Source organism: Bactrocera oleae, chromosome 6, assembly GCF_042242935.1.
Source record: "Bactrocera oleae isolate idBacOlea1 chromosome 6, idBacOlea1, whole genome shotgun sequence".
Classification (NCBI taxonomy): Eukaryota; Metazoa; Arthropoda; class Insecta; order Diptera; family Tephritidae; genus Bactrocera; species Bactrocera oleae.
Window position 1 is genome coordinate 15,232,782 of NC_091540.1, and position 18,510 is coordinate 15,251,291.

At 35.1% G+C, this 18,510-nt stretch overlaps 2 protein-coding genes across 2 annotated transcripts; one reads left to right on the forward strand and one right to left on the reverse strand.

Moving 5' to 3' along the window:
• Positions 1 to 1,266: 1,266 nt before the first annotated feature.
• On the reverse strand, positions 1,267 to 11,236 carry LOC106618572 (transmembrane protease serine 9). The gene is made up of 10 exons (XM_014236368.3): positions 11,071 to 11,236; positions 9,471 to 9,621; positions 8,661 to 9,397; positions 7,556 to 7,687; positions 6,005 to 6,158; positions 5,203 to 5,935; positions 4,548 to 4,569; positions 3,954 to 4,055; positions 2,288 to 2,453; positions 1,267 to 2,224 (listed from the first exon to the last, which is right to left on the reverse strand). Exons 1-10 carry the CDS (start codon positions 11,134 to 11,136, stop codon positions 1,479 to 1,481), a joined length of 3,009 nt encoding a protein of 1,002 aa, XP_014091843.2. The 5' UTR covers positions 11,137 to 11,236; the 3' UTR covers positions 1,267 to 1,478.
• A 3,070-nt stretch (positions 11,237 to 14,306) lies between these two features.
• LOC118682310 (uncharacterized) lies at positions 14,307 to 18,291 on the forward strand. Its single transcript, XM_070111407.1, has 3 exons — positions 14,307 to 14,810; positions 14,928 to 15,083; positions 18,283 to 18,291. The coding sequence occupies exons 1-3, from the start codon at positions 14,307 to 14,309 to the stop codon at positions 18,289 to 18,291; spliced, it is 669 nt and encodes a 222-aa protein (XP_069967508.1).
• Positions 18,292 to 18,510: the final 219 nt, after the last annotated feature.

Below are 18,510 nucleotides of genomic sequence, written 5' to 3' on the forward strand. Positions count from 1 at the left end.
TAGACATGTAAATGGCAAATTGATTTAAGAAAACCGATATATCTTGTTTGAAAAGTAGTGATTTTGGAAAAAAGTCGTTCGACAATTTGGTCCAAATATCTTATATATACCAAAATAACGCCAGAATTACCGTTTTAGGTTATGTTGGCATATATGGTACCTTAAGCGAAGCATTCAAAATTTTTATAAGGATTACTTATGCTGTAGATTTTTATCATCCCAGAAAATCGTCTATACTGTAGTCGTGTTTTCTACAAGTTCTAAAATTCTCAGCTGAAAGCCCTAGTCCGAACTAGGTGTGCTAAGCTGTTTCATACGAAAAGCACGAGTTTCGCGTTTTATACTAACTGAGATCTCGTGGTTTGTGCCTTCTTTAACAGCTTCACAGCAAAGAGAGAAGTGCTGTTTTTCCAATCAGATATGCAAATAACTAACATACAAAAAAAGAACATAAAAAAAATTATATAAATTATTTGATAAATTTTTTGTAACCAAAACGCGTCCAGCAAAATAGCTGTCAAAAATTAATTAAACATTCATTGTCATTGACATTGTGAGCATAAGTAAGGAGTATGACTGCCAACATAACACAATAAAACAAGCGAAAAACGAATATACGTATCTCCCCCTTCTCTCCCTCGCTAACTGGAATAAGACTAAGAAACGAACGCTGTTGACAAGACCAAGATAGTATGAATAATTGACGGAAAAAAATCGGAAATAGAGCGAAGAACCCTGATCACAAACAAGAACGGAATATATTGCAGTCTTAATCAAGTTGAGACATAGCTTTAGATAGATTATGGTATTTATATTACCCAGACGTCCACACTTCTTTGTTATTTTCCAAAGCACACTCTCTAACAACACTTACATTTCCTCTTCCTCTATATCTCTTTGGTTGGACGTGCAGTCTATGATTCTCTTATTAGAAATTTTGATATCGAGTTTAAAACAATTTCATCCTCTCACTTTTTGAATTGTGATTGATAGAGGCATACATTAGTTCGCGACGTCGTGATTAAAAGAAAGGAAGTTTGAAAATTGTTTCGTTAATGATGGAGCTCATCGCTTATCCACTTCTGTCTTATTAAATTTATCTATTTTTCTTGTTAAAATTCTTCATTAGAACCTTATTTTTCTTACCTAGAGAGAGATTTCTCTCTTTCTCACACACACACTCTCTCTCTCTCTTTCTGTTTGAAGGATCATCAATGTGATTAGAATGAGTGACGAAACGAACTCAAGTGATTACTTGATTGAGCGTTATATTAGTGTTGAGTGATCGTGCTGGCAAAAGCACGCACAGTCGTTAGAAAATGCAGAGCCGCCAAAATATATTTTTAAGAGCATCCAAAATCCATTATGAACAATATTTAAAGAACTATATTGTACTGATAAAACTATTATATGGTATTTTGGACTGTTAGAAGTCAAGCCAATGTGATTAAGTTTATATCTGTATACTTCAATAGCAGTTAAGAACTGGAGATAGTCTCTTTAATCCATAGTAGATACGGTACAACGCGTGTGAAAATACTCGGAAAGCCCTTCGCCGTGCATGTCTTCGTATCGAAGCCAAACGACGTTATGCCAATCAAATAATAAGATTCTATATTATTCTGTGTATCACGAATCATCAGCGGTCCACCGGTATCACCTTTACAGGCATTTGTGTCCTCGCCCATTGCGCAAGATTGCCGATTCGATGAATATATAATGCCATAATCCACACCCAAATGTTTCATTCGCACCACACACTCAACGAGATTGCGAATTTGTACAGTTGCCTTCATTTTAACTGGACTACTTCGAGCAAAATTTGTTTTGCCCCAACCGGTAACTTCTGCATTAGCATTAGCGTAACCTAATAAGTCCTGATTGTGTGCCAATGGCAAGCATATGGGACTAATAAAATCCGTATATTCAACTCTTTGTATAAGCTGTAAGAGAGCAATATTATTGGATTGCTGTTCTATATCAAAATCTGGATGAATAATTTTGTTTGCCAATTTTCTAGTGATGGGTGGTGGTGCACAAAAGGCCTCACGTTTACCGGCACGTTCACAATCCTCACTCATAGTTACATCCCATTCCCCCAGGCGGACTTCGAGGAAAAACCAACCCATTTTGCGGTTCAGATTGTCATCGACACAATTCGCTGCGGTTAGTACGAAATATTTATTAATAAGCGAACCGCTACAATATGAGCCCTTGATGTAATCTGTGACAGAACAATTTTATGTTTTTGATACCCCTTGAAGCTTCTTTTGTGTTTACTAGATACCTTTGTTTTCATATACAAGCATTACGGTCCAAGGAAACTCATCAATAAGTGTCTCACTACCACCAAAAATACGCAGATTTAGTGGAATTTTCCCACATTCTCTGCCGGTGGGCAAAGTGCTTCGCATTGCCTTTGAATCATCCAGAGGAATCCACTTAATGCTTTCCTAAAAGTATAAAAAATTATGTAAGAGTTAAAATTGGACTTAGTTACGAGGTTATAAAATGTTAGCAGATGTTCAGAAATTGCAGTAGATCTTAAGCAGTTGGGGGACAGTTCAGACGAAGTACAAAAGTTACTGTTCTCATTTCAAAATTGTTTTTAGAAAACATTGCAGTCTACCACTGAGGGTGATTTTCTGGCTATGCTCTCTAAGATCTACTTAATAAATATTATAGTAACATATATGGAATTGTATTAATAGTAAGTGGCCATTGTAAAATGTTTGGAGGGGTAGCCTTATATAATATCTTGATAACTCAGTTCGGCTGTCGAACTTGGTATTGCTTCAAAGATAAAACAGCGTTCTACGTCAGCTTGGAGTTTCTCTACTTTACTCAAACGACAATCTCATATTACCCCTGTTTTAAAATTTCAATAAAATAAGTAAAAACATTAACTTCGGTTGCACCGAAGCTATAATACCCTTCACAAATACAAACGTTTTCATACAAGAACAAGATTTTAATCGTTCATTTTGTATGACAGCTATATGTCATAGTAGTCTGATATCGTTAGTTTCGAAAAATAAGCAACTCCTTGGGAAGAAAATTTAGTTCGATATCTCAAAAACTGAGGAACTTATTTGGGAATATATATACAGACGGTCAAACGGGAATGGCTAAATCGACTCAGCTCGTTATGCTGTTGTTTTATACATACCACATACTTGTACTTATATATTTTTATTTTTATATCCCCGACGTTTCCTTCTGGGTATTACAAACTTCGTTGCAAACTCTCTCTCTTCAGGGTCCTTAGAACAGGATTATATTATATATAAAATTATAACCTTTCAAACACTCATATTGATTATGAAGTTCGGAGAGAAATATTTATAGAAGTAAATATACGAGGTCTGTTCAAACAGTATCGAGAATTTTGTATATCTTAAGAAAGTGTTTATTTATTCATGAAAATCTATTGTGTCGCCTTCAAAGTGATTACCCCTTGATACAATGCACTTATGTCAGCGTTTTACCAATCATCAAAGTAATTTTTTGTAATCTTGTTCAGCTCCTCCTTCGATGCAGTTTTTATTTCCTCAATCGCAGCGCAGCATTGTCTTTCATGAGCCTCTTCAGTTTTGGGAACAAAAAAGTCACAGGAGGCCATGTCTGGGGTATACGTAGACGGCGACACCGTTAATGTGTTGTTTTGGACCAGGTTTGTTCAAAACGCTTCGCGAATTTTGAATTTTCGTGGGCTACATGTATCTTCACCGAGATCTACTTACCTAATAGCGTAAGTGCATTATATCTAGAGGTGATTACTTAGAAGGGGACAAAATAGTTACTCATAAATAAATAAACCCGCGTATATTAAAAACTTTTATTATCTGCTTCGCTCTCAAATCAAATATTACCACAGACTCTCTTCGAAACACTTACCAAATAATTGTAAAACAATATTAGTATTAATTACAATGCCTCTATTTTGTACTCACAACTGCCGAAAAGCCAAAATAAATCAAAAGAGTAATAACTTTTGCGATAGTCATAAGCTTCTTAATTCTAGAAATATATATTTTTGCTTTGAATTTATTTAGCTACTCTTAATGAAACAAACGAGTGAAGACTAATACAATTATTTGCTCTTCTCCCACTCGAACTACATTCCTTAGCTGAAAAGCAGTATAACTGTTTCTAATTGAAGCTAATTCTGTAAATTGTGTCACGCTCAATTAATATACATAACTTGTATATATTATATAATATTTGAACGCTTACATTCAGGCTGGGATAGTCTTACCATCTACATTTATGGGGTGCATTTTGCTGTTGTTCGAATGAAAAAATGCTTATATAATTAGCTAAGCCCTTTACAAACCACTAATAAAGTTTATAAGAACCTCTTTTTGTAACGGATCGGTTTAAGAATATTGTACGGAAAAGTTTTTTATTTGACAAGGTATTTTCAACAAATTTGGCTTAGATTAACAACAGCGGTACAATCTTCGAACCAAATCTTTCGGTAAACTATAGCCTATAGCTGTCATTCAAAGTGATCGATCAAAATCAAGATATAGATTTTTTTATACCTTTTGTGCTATAAAAATGCACCTGTGATGGTAGTTTAGCTTAAACTTTAATCGTTTCAATTTCTTTGATTCGACAACTATTTGAAAAATTAGTCTTAGTCACAGGTTTAATTATCTCCGTCATTCCTAATCAGTCCAAATAACGCAAGTCCGTTGGTAACATGGTAGGCGTCTTCCATTCCACTATTTCACTCACCACTCACTTTATAAGCTATTTGAAATATACATATATTGTCATTTACTTGCTGTTCCAACCAATATCTTTCCAGTTATCATATGGAACTTATGTATTTCAGTGCTTTTTGACAGGTTATAATTGGATCTTCCACTTCCTTTATTCACATTATAATTTCTTAGTTCACAAATAGACCAAAGGAAAATCTCGCTATAACGCCAGCAAAACAAATCTTGGAGATTTCATCGCATCTTGTTATTTCATTTTACAGAAACGTACGATTAAATAACAACGAGTCCGATGGATCAGCACCGTTTTTCCTATGGCTTCTAAGGTCTAGTTTCGATCGTTTCCGGTTTTGACCGAAAATCATAAATAGTTTTGTCAGAAGAACCTTCAATTTGAATTTTTTTATTTTAATTACAAAGACATAAGTTACACTATATATTCTGGTTAAATATTGCATTCATTAATAATTACAAGTGAATGTGCTCTTTTATCCATGGCAGGTAGGCCTGGACGCGCGTGTATATACCAGGAAGATTCTTCCTATCGCATGTAATGTCCATACTGGAGAATAACCCAATCAAATAATATGCCGGTTTATTTTCATTTGAATGTTGAACCATGAGCGGTCCACCGCCATCTAGTTTACATGCGACTTTGACATCGTCCATAGCACATATTTGCAAGTCCGGAGCGAAACTGTAATGCATACCCACTGCACCATTAATTCTACTCTCACAAGCATTAAGTTCGAATATTTTTACAGTTGCTTTTTGTTTTATTTGGCTCTCATCTCTTCTCAGAGTTTCACCCCAGCCAGTGATTTCTGCTGTGCTGTTCGGCGCACCGATATATCCCTGATCTTCATGATATGGCAAACATATGGGGCTAATGAAATCGGTAAATGCAATTTTTCTTATCAAACGTAGTAAAGCTATATCATTCTGTAGCGTCTTTTTGTTGTATTCTGGATGTGAGATTATAACATCTGCTACTATATCCATATACAATGGAGCGCAAAGGGATTTGCCTCCACTAAATTTTTGACAGTCTCGTTTGTATGAAATGTTCCATTCTCCGAAACGTACACCAATAAAATTAACACCCTCTTTAGGTGCAAAGCTTTCGTCAACGCATTGTGCTATTGTGAGCACATATTGTTTGGAAATGAGTGAACCCATGCAGCCGGCGCCGAAATCTTGAGTCTCTGGAAGTAAAAATTTGCAAATTTCTTAAGAAATTTTCGGCTTAGCAACTTGTTTCTTTCAGTCATTACTTTTATTTGAGTACAGTAGCAAGGCGGTCCAGGGATATTCATCTATACTTGTGTCAGTGCCACCAAAAATACGATCTGATACACCGACTCTGCCACATTTTTGAGGATTCGGTATGATTCCATTCCTAGCCATCTCGTTCCATTCTTCTATATTCTAGAAATATATAATAAATGCGAAAGGGAAGTAGGGGACATTTAGGAATTATTGAAATTACTGTTTTGAGGTAAATATTTTCATTATAGGCAATTAGATTGAGTAAAATTACACATCTTCTTTTGTACCCAAGGGAGGTTGGTATTGCAAATGACCGGAATCGGACTATTGCTCACGCCAACAAAATGCCGTTAATCAAGAACATATAAAGTGCCATAACTAAGCACTAACTTAAGATATGAAATTTAGTGTAGGAGATCGCAGTTGCTAGGGACACCTGTGGGCCAAAAATTTTATTAAAGTGGGCGTGGCCCCGCCCCTAAATGGTTTTTTATACATACCTTCCAATCACAGTTCTATCAACCAAGTTTGCTGAGAGCAAGTCATTTTAGCACCTCTTCAAACGATGCGAAAGTGGTTAAAATCAGACAATAACCACTCTCACTCCCCATATAACGGTTATGTTAAAAACCACTAGGGAAGCGTTTTATGGGATACGTTTTAAAAATTGGACAATGGGCGTGGCACCGCCCACTTTTAGTTGAAAACCTATATCTCGGGTACTACTTCATCGATTTCAACTAAAGTGTGGATGTGAGAATACCCAAACGTTCTTAGTAGACACTATAGTAGAACAACCACACCTACTTACCATATAAAAAATGTAATTTCATCGGATTCTTTCACTTTCCAGTATGCAAATCAAGCACCAATAAATATTTCGAGAAAAAACTTTGCACAGTGTAATATAAAGTTTTATTAACATCTGATGTTTCCCAGGTTTTGACCCTTGCAAGTTCCAAAAGTTTAAGTTTAAAAGGTTACAACCGAATTTAGCTCTTCCTAACTTGTTTTTCTTTTTTTCTTTAATGCAAGTGGTATAATTCTTTCGTATCGTCTAAAGCATAAAACATATATCCTGATATATTTGATTGAGTCGAAATCTGGTTTTAATAATTAGCAGCAATCGCTTCACATCGGACCAATGGGTATCGACTTGTGTCTTGAAGCAGATGCTAGGCGTTTCAAGACCATAGATGAAACATATTTTATAAAGTAAAACATCTTGTATAACTCGCACCCGAAAGTCTCGAATAGCATAAATACGATTAGTACTATTTATGGGAAAACACCACTTTTTGTTCAGACTTAACTGAAGATTCCAAATGATAACTTTAACTCTTACTTGAATAGTTACAATAGCTCAACAATAAAACTGGTTATATCACAATAGAAACCGATTCAGCTGGGTAACAACGTAGTCAGCAGAGCTTATAAGCACTTTTAAGTATTTTTTTAATTGTTCTAGAATCGACAACCTCAATATAAAGTATTGTTATAAGCTAAGACCAGACTACTCAACTACAATGACGTTCCTAATTTCAAATAATACTCACCAATTGTGAAGCAAACGTCATCCCAAATATTAAGGGAATAATGTATTTTGTAAGCGCCATGGTGTATTTTAATTCATCACAAAATATTTTCGGTGTTGAAGCGGCTACACAAAACTTCAGCACCACCTTCTGCTAGTCGCGTATTCGAACTGTGCCGAATTTGCGTCTATTACAACTTAGGAATTCCTATTTTTTCATGCTTATATACAATTTTTGTATATATAGATATATTGTATATCTATGTATGTGGTTAAAATCTCACTGTATCCAATTTTATACATTTTGTTGCATCAGAATTCACGTTCAATTTAGAAATGTTCATTAAGAAACAAATGCGCTGCAATGATTTGGGTAAGATTTCATTGTTGAGAGCCGCTTTTACAAGCATATATTTCTCAGATTAACTCTAAAGCAAACGATTTCTCTATACAAATTAAACTGTTCTCTAACCATTCTCCTTTCTAATTCGCAGCGGAACTAACGACTTTAAACCCGTTTTTTAGATCACTAAAACGTCAAGATCTCAAACTGTCCTTTCAAACGTAGAACTATCCTACCGGTACTAGCTACTATTAACGTTTTATAAAACTCGAGAGCGAAACCTGCCAGTAGTTTTGAGTAATCTGACCTTGACAAAGCTTTTAACAAAAAAAATTTAATTTTTCGAAAGGCAGGAGGTTGGCAAATGTAAAGGCTTACCATAAAAACAAATATTTTTGCGTGAGATGATTGTGATTCATATCGAAAATCACTCGACTTTTTACTCCTTTAGATGGCGCTTAGCAGACCATTTTAAAATTATGGTGTAGCAATCTCTCGCCTTCTTATGGGAAACCCAGTATTGGAGTAGTTCACTGAAAATTGTTATCTCGCTCTTTTGCCTATATTCGTCTCTTCAAGCCTTATTCCACGATTCCACTCAGTATGGTTAACCTATAACAATAGCTGTTAAGTTTTTAATAAAACTCTACTCTCTCATATGTCCTCTGATACTCTTTTAAGGTACGACTAACATTGAAAAAGTTTGTTTTTGTTGTAAAAACATCTGGTTTTCTTTACCAATGCAAATTACATATGTATATGAGTATAACTACCAAACTATTTATCTATCCAATATCTTTCTTATCCAGGGCATGTATAGGCGAATACGCGTATAAATAGCTGGTGGCTTCCTCTCTGTACAAGACTGCTCCACACTAGAAAATATGCCAATCAAATAATAGGAAGTCCAACCAGCAGGTTTATCCATAATCATAAGCGGGCCACCTGTATCGATTTTACAGGCAATTTTACCGTCGCCAACGGCACATGATTGTCGATACGGATCATAGGTATGCCCGAAACCTATATCATCATGTGTAATATTGCTTGTGCATTCATGCAGACTGTGTATATTCACTGTGGCTTTCAATTTCTTAATGCTATATGTTTCCTTTTTCGTTTCCCCCCATCCAGCGATTTCGGCTGTGGTATCGGCAAAGCCCAGATATACTTGAGAGTCCCATGTTGGTAGGCAGATGGGACTAATAAAGTCTGTATATGTGACTTTTTGCACCAAACGTACTAAAGCTATGTCATGTAACATTTTTTTTCTGTCAAAGTCTGCATTAATTATAACTTCATCGATTCTTATATCTTGTACAGGTGGTGCGCAGAACTCTACGCCTCGGATGTCCTGCTCACAATCCCTTTCGGTGGCAACATTCCATTCGCCCAAACGTACAGACGTCAGATTTATACCGTTTTTGTAAATCATTTCTTTGTCAACACACTGTGCTGCTGTGATCACATGGAATGAGTTAATAAGCGTACCGGCGCAAACGGATCCTAGGTCGCCGTTGCCTGCAAGGAAATTTGGAAAGTTTTATGGATGTTTCAAACTTTTTTAGTTTATTTAAACAAATTTATTCATTACTTCTATTGAAGTATACAAGTAGTGCTGTCCAAGGAAATTCATCAATACGTGTTTCAGATCCACCTAATATACGATTCGATAGATCCACCTTGCCGCATTCCTTTTCTTTTGGTAATATACCAGTTTCGCTCAGATCAAGCCATGTGTTTACCTTGAATTATTAAAAAATATATAAATCTCCATTATGTAGTGTCGACAGGTAAAATTTTAAAGATCCATCAACAAGTCCTTAAACATTGCCGGATGAAGAAAAATAAATTATTTGCATTGTATCTTTTATGTTTGCTTTCACATGCTATTCTCTATTTATTAAGGACTATATTGTGAAAAAGGTATACCTATGTGACAGAAACTCTAGTTTCCGTGAATCTTCGAACTGTACAATACATTACTCAGCGTAATCCAGTTCCTCTTCTGTCTCAACTTCTCTCGTTTTATCCTCATATCTCCATCCTTGCCCATCAACCTCTATTTCTCTAGATCACTCTTCCCTCTCTCTCTCTTTTTAGTTTTTCAAAAAACAAAAAAACACAAACTCGTAACCCATAAAAGTGATGAAAAAATAACAGAGAGTTAACTCTTCACTCTTTGTTACATCACACAAAAGTGTGATGATTAGGCAGTCAGTCAGATAGTCATAGAGCTTTGTAGTAACAGGAATAAGGGTTGCCTAACTTATTCCAGCGTGAGAGTGCCTCAAAATTACCGTGTTCTATAACATTTTGCATTGTAGCCAGATCAGTCAAAATAATAATTTTTGGACATTTAAATTAAAACAACTTACATTCATTAAGATTAACAATTGTTATATTTATATCAAACATATGCAGAAAGTGTTTAAATCTTTTCATTTTGGTTTTTTTTTTTTGATGTATTGTACAATAGGTGACTTAAACGTCTTGGATCTCAATTAATACATTTTTTTTTTTATTATTTTCGATTGAAAAATAATACTACATCGCAAAAGATTGCATCACATACATTTTATTTTCGCGCTTTCTTTAATTTTTTTTGTTATATAATTTTGGTTAGTGATCTTGAATAGCGGCAACAAATATCTCTGTTCACATATATTTTTGGCAGATTTTCAATCTGGCCGCCTCTTTTTTTTTTTAATTGCGAAATGTCAAAACCACCTAGATCTAGTCAACTGTCAAAGTTCAGGAGGATTACACTCTCACTTCCAATAACATGAGAGTTGTACATCTCTTAATCTGTGTTAGTACTTTGTTCAGTCGGGTCCCAAGATTAATATATCTACCCCTTTCATGGGAGCTATCTTATTTAGGTCACCATGGATTTATTATCGTCAATCAGAACTTCTCTTCAGATACCCTTATATTAGCAGAACAAGAAAAATACTGCTCTTTACCGCTGCCAGTAATTTGCGTTTTACTTAATGGAATCTTATGGTAATGTTTAGCCAAAATATATTTCTAAATAATTTACTGAAGAACTCATGTTTTACACCTTTAGTGTGGGTTCTGATAAAAGTTCTATGCTATTTGCTCTCGATCTCTCGGCCGTATTAATTAATACAATATATGAACACATTTTTCTTCTATCTTTCCCAATTACTTTTTCGTCTCTTAATACTCACGATACACTTATCCGAGAAAAAAGCGCTGCAGCATATTATTAAAATTATCTGCTTTTTAAAAGTCATGATGTTTTCAATTTTGCATTCAGTGGTGTGAGCAAAATTTACCCGAAGTTTCAAACCTCTTACTGCTTGGCACTCTTACAAACTAACTTGAAGTCTTGATCGTAAATAATATTTCCCCGAAGTAATAAATTCTAATACACTTAAATTATTTACAATGTTGGGGAAAAATATGCGTTCAAAGTGGTTATACTCTGTATATATGGTATACCAACGCTGTATAATGGAAAACAGTTTGGATCATTGAGATATTTGGTGGCCTTCTGACGCATACCTCTTCACATACACGTATGAGCAATTGATCGTAAGCAAAAATAAAAAATATGTACCATAGTGCGAATACAGCAATGTGTTTCTCTTGGTGAATGTTTTTACTTTTAGCCAAAGAATGAAATTTCTTTTTGGAAAGAGAGTCTTCCTCTTGTACTCCTTTGGCTTTCCTTTATTTCAAGATCATTTTGTGTCCTTACTGACTTTTTCAAAATATTTGACTTAAATGAAGAGATCAGAGATCATCGCTAAAATAAATGTTTATTTTGCGGACCTTTGGAAATATTCAAACAAAAAATGAGAGAATAAAGAATATTGGTAACAAGTGGTACATGATGATTTCTATGATTTTTTGATATATCTATCTTATAAAAATTGTATTTTAGCACATTATTTGCCTCAATAGTGGCTTTGCTACACGCCAATGATTAGTTTAACTTCTCTGTGCCATTATTTTTCCGGCATTGTATATAAAAGTTAGGACAATAGTGTATCCAGATAAAAAAAAATTTATCGTTAAATATTTCACAGTTAATTTAAAATGGTTCATTATATTTAATAAACGGCCAAAATACTAAATACACGGTAAATAAATTTTAAGATAGAGATACCTAACAAACTCTACTTGCGGAGTCATTCCACGCTACCGTATGTTGTTTTAAAAAATGATTTAAGTCAAACAGGCGAGTTTCTAGTTGAAAAGTTTATCCTATTGTTATGGATCCAGAATAGGTAGAAACCGTCGATGCGTTAGATCATCTCTATAGAGTTTTCTAAAAATTGAAACATTACAATGACAGTAATCTATACTAATATTATAAAGCTGAAGAGTTTGTTTGTTTGAACGCGCTAATCTCCGAAACTACTGGTTCGAATTGAATAATTCTTTTGTGTTGGATAGTCCAGTTATCGAGGAAGGCTATAGGCTATATAACATCACGCTACGACCAATAGCAAAGATATAGTGGTAAATGTGTAAAAAACGGGAGAAATTATTTCATCTTTGAAGCCTTCCGTTGCGTGCGCCGTGAAAACGGTTCAAGATACACAAAAAATATGTATTAAAGAATAATAGAATAGAATAATTTGGTCGAAATAATTTGTTTAAGTTGTATCAACATAATAATATAATATTAATCTTTATTCAAATAAATATGTTGTTGGTTAAGAGTACTTCATTGTGAATAAAATTGTCTTTGACATAACTTAATTTCAACAAAAAACTTTAAAGATTACAATGATAAATAACTCCGAAACAAAACCAACTCGCTCTCTGCGCTGGCCGGCGCCTCGGGAGAGAGGCGGTACTTGCGGGCAAGCCGGGAGGGGGGTGTAGCTCAACGAGATACCATGCCGCGCGGCTCAAGGCACAAACAGTCACCGACGCAAAACCGTGTCCCGCATCAGCTGATGCGACCTATCTTATGAGAGCGCAATGTAAATGATCAGTCACCACTGCTTCTACCGTCCGCTACAACAGACCGTACGGTATGATATCCGCGAAAATTGGATTTTTCCCGTAAGCGGCCTTTACACGGTCATTTTTGTATGCAAGCATGTGCGGCGTGATGAGAAGTATGAGCGTGCATGTCATACATGTGTGATGGTTTTTAAAAAATTTTAAAAACATGATGTTGTTATGAACATGTTTTATGGTGTAAACGCTTGCATCATGCTCTGCTTTCACACGAGCAAAAAGAGTCCAGCGACTCGAGTATAGTTTTTCTGTCTGTTTGTGCCGTTCGAATGCGCAACACTTAAAATATGTTGCATATTTCATTTGTATGTTGGGATGGTGGTCCCACATTTTGCTTGCAATGAATTAGCATGAATCTGGTAGAACAATATGCATAATATCTACCTGCTTAATATTTCCAAGGCCAAATTTATAACAGGAATTTCCTAATATTTATGTATCAAAAATTCATAATTTCTTTGCTCAATATTTTTGGGATTTAAAAGTCTTTGTTTAAAAGGGCTAAATATTTTCAAGGCCAAATTTATAACAGGAATTTCCTAATATTTATGTATCAAAAATTCATAATTTCTTTACTCAATATTTTTAGGATTCAAAAGTCTTTGTTTAAAAGGGCTAAATATTTTCAAGGCCAAATTTATAACAAGAATTTCCTAATATTTATGTATCAAAAATTCATAATTTCTTTACTCAATATTTTTAGGATTCAAAAGTCTTTGTTTAAAAGGGCTAAATATTTTCAAGGCCAAATTTATAACAGGAATTTCCTAATATTTATGTATCAAAAATTCATAATTTCTTTACTCCATATTTTTGGGATTCAAAAGAGTATTTGTTTAAAAGGGCTAATGCACGCAGTATATTTTTCCAGTCGTAAGCAAACATCGAAGCGTAATGGCGTCCAGGATAAACGAAGAAATATCAGAGAAATAAATTATGATTGTCCTGAACGGCTGAATGCAGCGCTAATTGGTTTATGCGATATAATTATCTTCGTAATATTACTTTTTAAACACAGTTTCATTTTGTAGTTGTTTTCTATATAGTAGGCACTTTATTTGTTTTAGGATAGTATTTAGTTACACAATAATAACACTTTTTTGTTTTCATGTAGATTATTAATTTATAATTATGTGTTTTTTATAAGTATAGTATTGTTTGTTTTAAAAATAGTATTTAGTTTCCAATATTTTTTTTTGTGGTACATAATACCAGTAGGTATTCTCATTAGATTAGGGTTTAGTTTAAGCATAAAGTTAGTTTACCTTATTTTCATTTTACGGTTGTTCTTTTGACATAATCGTTAAAAATAAAAGTAATTAGGTTCTTAATTATTAATCTTCTTAATCTTAAGTTTCTTTTTTTTTTATTACGAGATACGCTTTAGTTAAGTTTTCATTTTCTACGTTTTTTCTTCATCACTATAATGCCGAGAAAAAGAACTCAGCTTTCTCGGCAGACTGCTACTGAAAAGCGGCTGCGAGTTTTGCGCAGCAATGAAACTGAGGATGAAAATATGCACAGGTTGGCTACACAACGAGCAATTACTGAACAAAACCGTGCAAGGGAATCAAGCGTTGAACGTTCGCAGCGTTTAGCCTCACAAAATTTCCGAACTTTGGCGAACCGGCAACGGGAATCGAGTGCTGATCGTTCTCAACGTTTGGCTTCACAGAATGCCCAAACAATGGCTAACCGCGATCGGGAATCGAAAGCTGAACGTTTTCAACGTTTGGCCTCACAGAATGCCCGAACATTGGCTAACCATAGACAACATAATTTATTAAATGCTGCTTTTGCTTATGATTGTACCGTTGACTATTCTGAGCTAAATGATATTGATATTGGTAGAATGGATAAAATATGCAATTTATGCCAAGCAAAAAAATGGGCAGCTGAAACTCCTGGACTGTGTTGTAGTGGTGGCAAAGTAAATATACCTATAATTCCGAAACCAACATCCGTTTTAAAGGAACTGATATCAGGCTCACATCCATCATCTAAGCATTTCTTAAATCACTCAAGACAATATAATACATTATTTCAGATGACTTCATTTGGTGCCGAAGAAATTCGTGAGGGAAACTTTATGCCCACTTTTAAAGTCCAAGGGCAAGTTTATCATTTAATCGGTGACTTACTTCCAGCTGTAGGGGCACAACCCGAATTCCTGCAAATATATTTTGTTTCCCATGCAGATCAGGTATCCTTGCGCTCAAATTTAAACCCAAGCTTGCAAATTGATCTTATCGATGTTCTCCAAACATATCTTCATGATCATAATACGTATATTCAAAGTTTCAAGTACAATCTAGAAAATAGACCACCGAATGGTTTAAAACTTATCATTCATGCTGATGTAAAACCTCCTAATGAGCATAGAGGTCGGTATAAAGCGCCGGTAGTAGATGAAGTAGCTGTTCTTATGATAGATGAAGACAAAGGTCCCCGTGATATTGTATTGACTGCGAGAGATGGTCGACTTCAACGAGTTTCTGAAATTCATAGATCTTATGACCCGCTTCAATATCCCTTACTGTTTCCCTTTGGAAACGACGGATACTGTATTAATATTCCACAGCAGAATACTACGGCTACATTTAAAACTGTTTCATGTATGCAGTTTTATGCATTTAGATTCATGGTGAGAATAAATGACTTTAACAGTATACATTATTTCAAAGGATTATTCAACCAATATTGTGTTGATATGGCGGCAAAAATGATCTCTGAGAGGCTAGACTTCAGCAAAAGAAATCAAAAAAAATTGAGAGCAGAAGAGTACATTCATTTAAGAGATGCCGTCGTAAATGATGGACATATAAACGCTTCTAATATTGGCCAGCACGTTATATTGCCGTCGTCATTTACAGGATCCCCCAGATTCATGAATGAAAAAAGTCAAGATGCCATGACATGTGTCAGGTAATTTGGAAGACCTGACCTCTTCATTACATTTACATGTACATTCATAATCCTACATCACCATGTATGAAAGAAAACGTTTGTTCTAAAAAGTTCCCTAGGCATTTTATTTCGGAAACACAAAGGGGAGATGACGGTTATCCAACCTACAGACGCAGGTCTCCAGATAATGGTGGAAACACAGCTATAATTCGTGTGAAAGGTACAGAAATGAGCGTGGATAATCGTGGGTGGTTCCCTATAATCCACTGCTATCACGAATTTTTAATACACACATTAACGTAGAGTTTTGTCAATCGGTCAAAGCTATTAAATACATCTGTAAGTATATTCATAAAGGTTCTGATCAAGCCACATTTTCGTTACAAAGTAATAACGATGAAGTAGAAAAATATCTAAATGGTCTATATAGGTTCCTCGGAGGCGTTTTGGAGAATTTTCCAATTTTCTATTCATGAACGTTTTCCGGCAGTAGTTAATTTAGCCGTTCATTTGGAAAATGGACAAAAAGTATATTTTTATAATAATGAAAATCTCCAAGATCGTGTGAACAATCCTTCATCAACGACACTTACAGCGTTCTTTGATCTCTGCAAAAGCGACGATTTTGCAAAAACCCTTTTATATCACGAAGTTCCCCAGTATTACGTTTGGCAAAGAAATTCATTTTCTAGAAGAAGACGCGGGCAAGATGTTGAGGGATATCCCGGTGTAAAAAAAAGACACAAATTTAGGCCGTGTTTATAACATTCATCCAACTCAAACTGAATGTTTTTATTTAAGAATGTTATTGCAATATGTTCGCGGTCCAATGTCATTTCAACATCTAAGAACCGTGAATGGTGTTATTTTCCAAACGTACCGAGGCGCTTGCAAGGAATTAGGTTTACTGGAGGGAGATAAACATTGGCAAAATACCATATCCGATGCTATCATATCCGAGCCAGCTACAAAATTAAGAGAATTATTTACCACTATCCTTATATTTTGCCAACCATCTGACCCTTAGAGTTATGGAATAAATTTCGTGATGCTTTATGTGAAGATATTATATATAATATTAAACAGAATGCGTAATGAGAATCAGGAAATGACATTAGCATATTATGATGATATATACAATGATGGACTAATCATAATTGAAGATAAAATTCATGAGATTTCAGATAAATCCCTAACCGACCTTGGGCTTCCTGCAGCAAAAAGAAATAATTCGCTTCTGGACCCGTTAGAAGTAGCGTTGCGAAAACCATATAACATAAATGAATTAAATGAGTATATCACACAAAATGAACCAAGATTAGTTAATGACCAGGTGACAACGTATACTTGTGTCATGAAAAGTGTTCGTTTAAATGAAGGAAGAATTTTCTTTTTGGATGCTCCCGGTGGGACCGGCAAGACGTTTATCACTAATCTTATATTAGCAAAAGTAAGGTCTCTAGGAAAGCTAGCCTTGGCAGTAGCGTCGTCAGGTATTGCTGCAACCTTATTAGCAGGTGGACGCACAGCTCATTCCACTTTTAAACTGCCCCTAACTGTGTCTTTAGAGAAAGATAGCATGTGCTCTATACGCAAAAATGGCCCTTTGGGGAAAATTTTACAAGACGTCAGTCTAATAATCTGGGACGAATGTACCATGATACATAGAGCTCACGTAGAAGCTCTAGTCAGAACTCTTAGAGATCTTAGAAGCTGTGATAAAATCATGGGTGGGATTACTGTTATGTTTGCTGGGGACTTTCGCCAAACTTTACCGGTAATAGTAAGCGGAACTAGAGCAGACATTGTGAAGGCTTGCCTTAAAAGTTCTCCATTATGGAAATTTGTAAATATTTTAAAATTATCGAAAAATATGAGAGCACATTTGGGGAGAGGTAGTATAACTTTCCCTTCAAAATTACTTTCTGTAGGAGACGGGAAAATACCTCATTCTAATAATAAAATTGAAATTGATTGCGATTTAGGAGTAAAAGTGGGTAACATCGAGGAATTAGTAACTAAGGTATACCCTGACATCAGCCAAATAGAAAACAAGGACCATCAATGGATGTGTCAAAGAGCAATATTGGCGGCAAGAAATAGTAGCGTTGACGAAATAAATGATATCATTTTGAGTAAACTCCCAGGAGATATTGTAACCTACACATCCATTGATACCGTGATGGATCAAGAAGATGTAGTTCATTACCCACAGGAGTTCCTCAATTCCTTGAACCCATGCGGCCTTCCCCCACATTCTCTTAAGTTAAAAATAGGTGCCCCAATAATTTTACTAAGAAATCTCAAACCACCAAATTTATGCAACGGGACCCGACTTCAAGTAAAATTTCTGCGCAATAACGTCATCGTTGCAATAGTTTTGACTGGTCCAGCAGTTGGTCAAACAGTCCTCATACCCCGCATCCCAATGATACCCAACGACTTACCTTTCAATTTTAAAAGAATACAATTTCCGCTTAAATTATCTTTCGCAGTCACAATAAATAAATCACAGGGGCAAACATTCAAACACGTGGAGATCGATTTACGCCAAGACTGTTTTTCGCACGGCCAGTTATATGTCGCGTTATCAAGATCGGGTTGTAGCGAAAATCAATATGTTCTTCTGCCACAAGATAATAAAACAAAAAATGTAGTATATGCAGAAGTTTTTTAAAATAATAAAATTTACTTTAAAAATTGTACAGACATAGTTTGGAACT

Excerpts from the sequence above, each read along its gene's own strand:
- LOC118682310 (XM_070111407.1), top strand. The coding sequence starts at position 14,307 with ATGCCGAGAAAAAGAACTCAGCTTTCTCGGCAGACTGCTACTGAAAAG. Across the intron at positions 14,811-14,927 it reads TGTGTTGTAGTGGTGGCAAA|ATGACTTCATTTGGTGCCGA; the intron begins GTAAATATACCT and ends ACATTATTTCAG.
- LOC106618572 (XM_014236368.3), bottom strand. The coding sequence starts at position 11,136 with ATGACTTTTAAAAAGCAGATAATTTTAATAATATGCTGCAGCGCTTTT. Across the intron at positions 7,688-8,660 it reads TAAGAAAGATATTGGATAGA|CAGAAGGTGGTGCTGAAGTT; the intron begins TAAATAGTTTGG and ends ATACGCGACTAG. Across the intron at positions 5,936-6,004 it reads GCTACTGTACTCAAATAAAA|AGACTCAAGATTTCGGCGCC; the intron begins GTAATGACTGAA and ends TTTTACTTCCAG.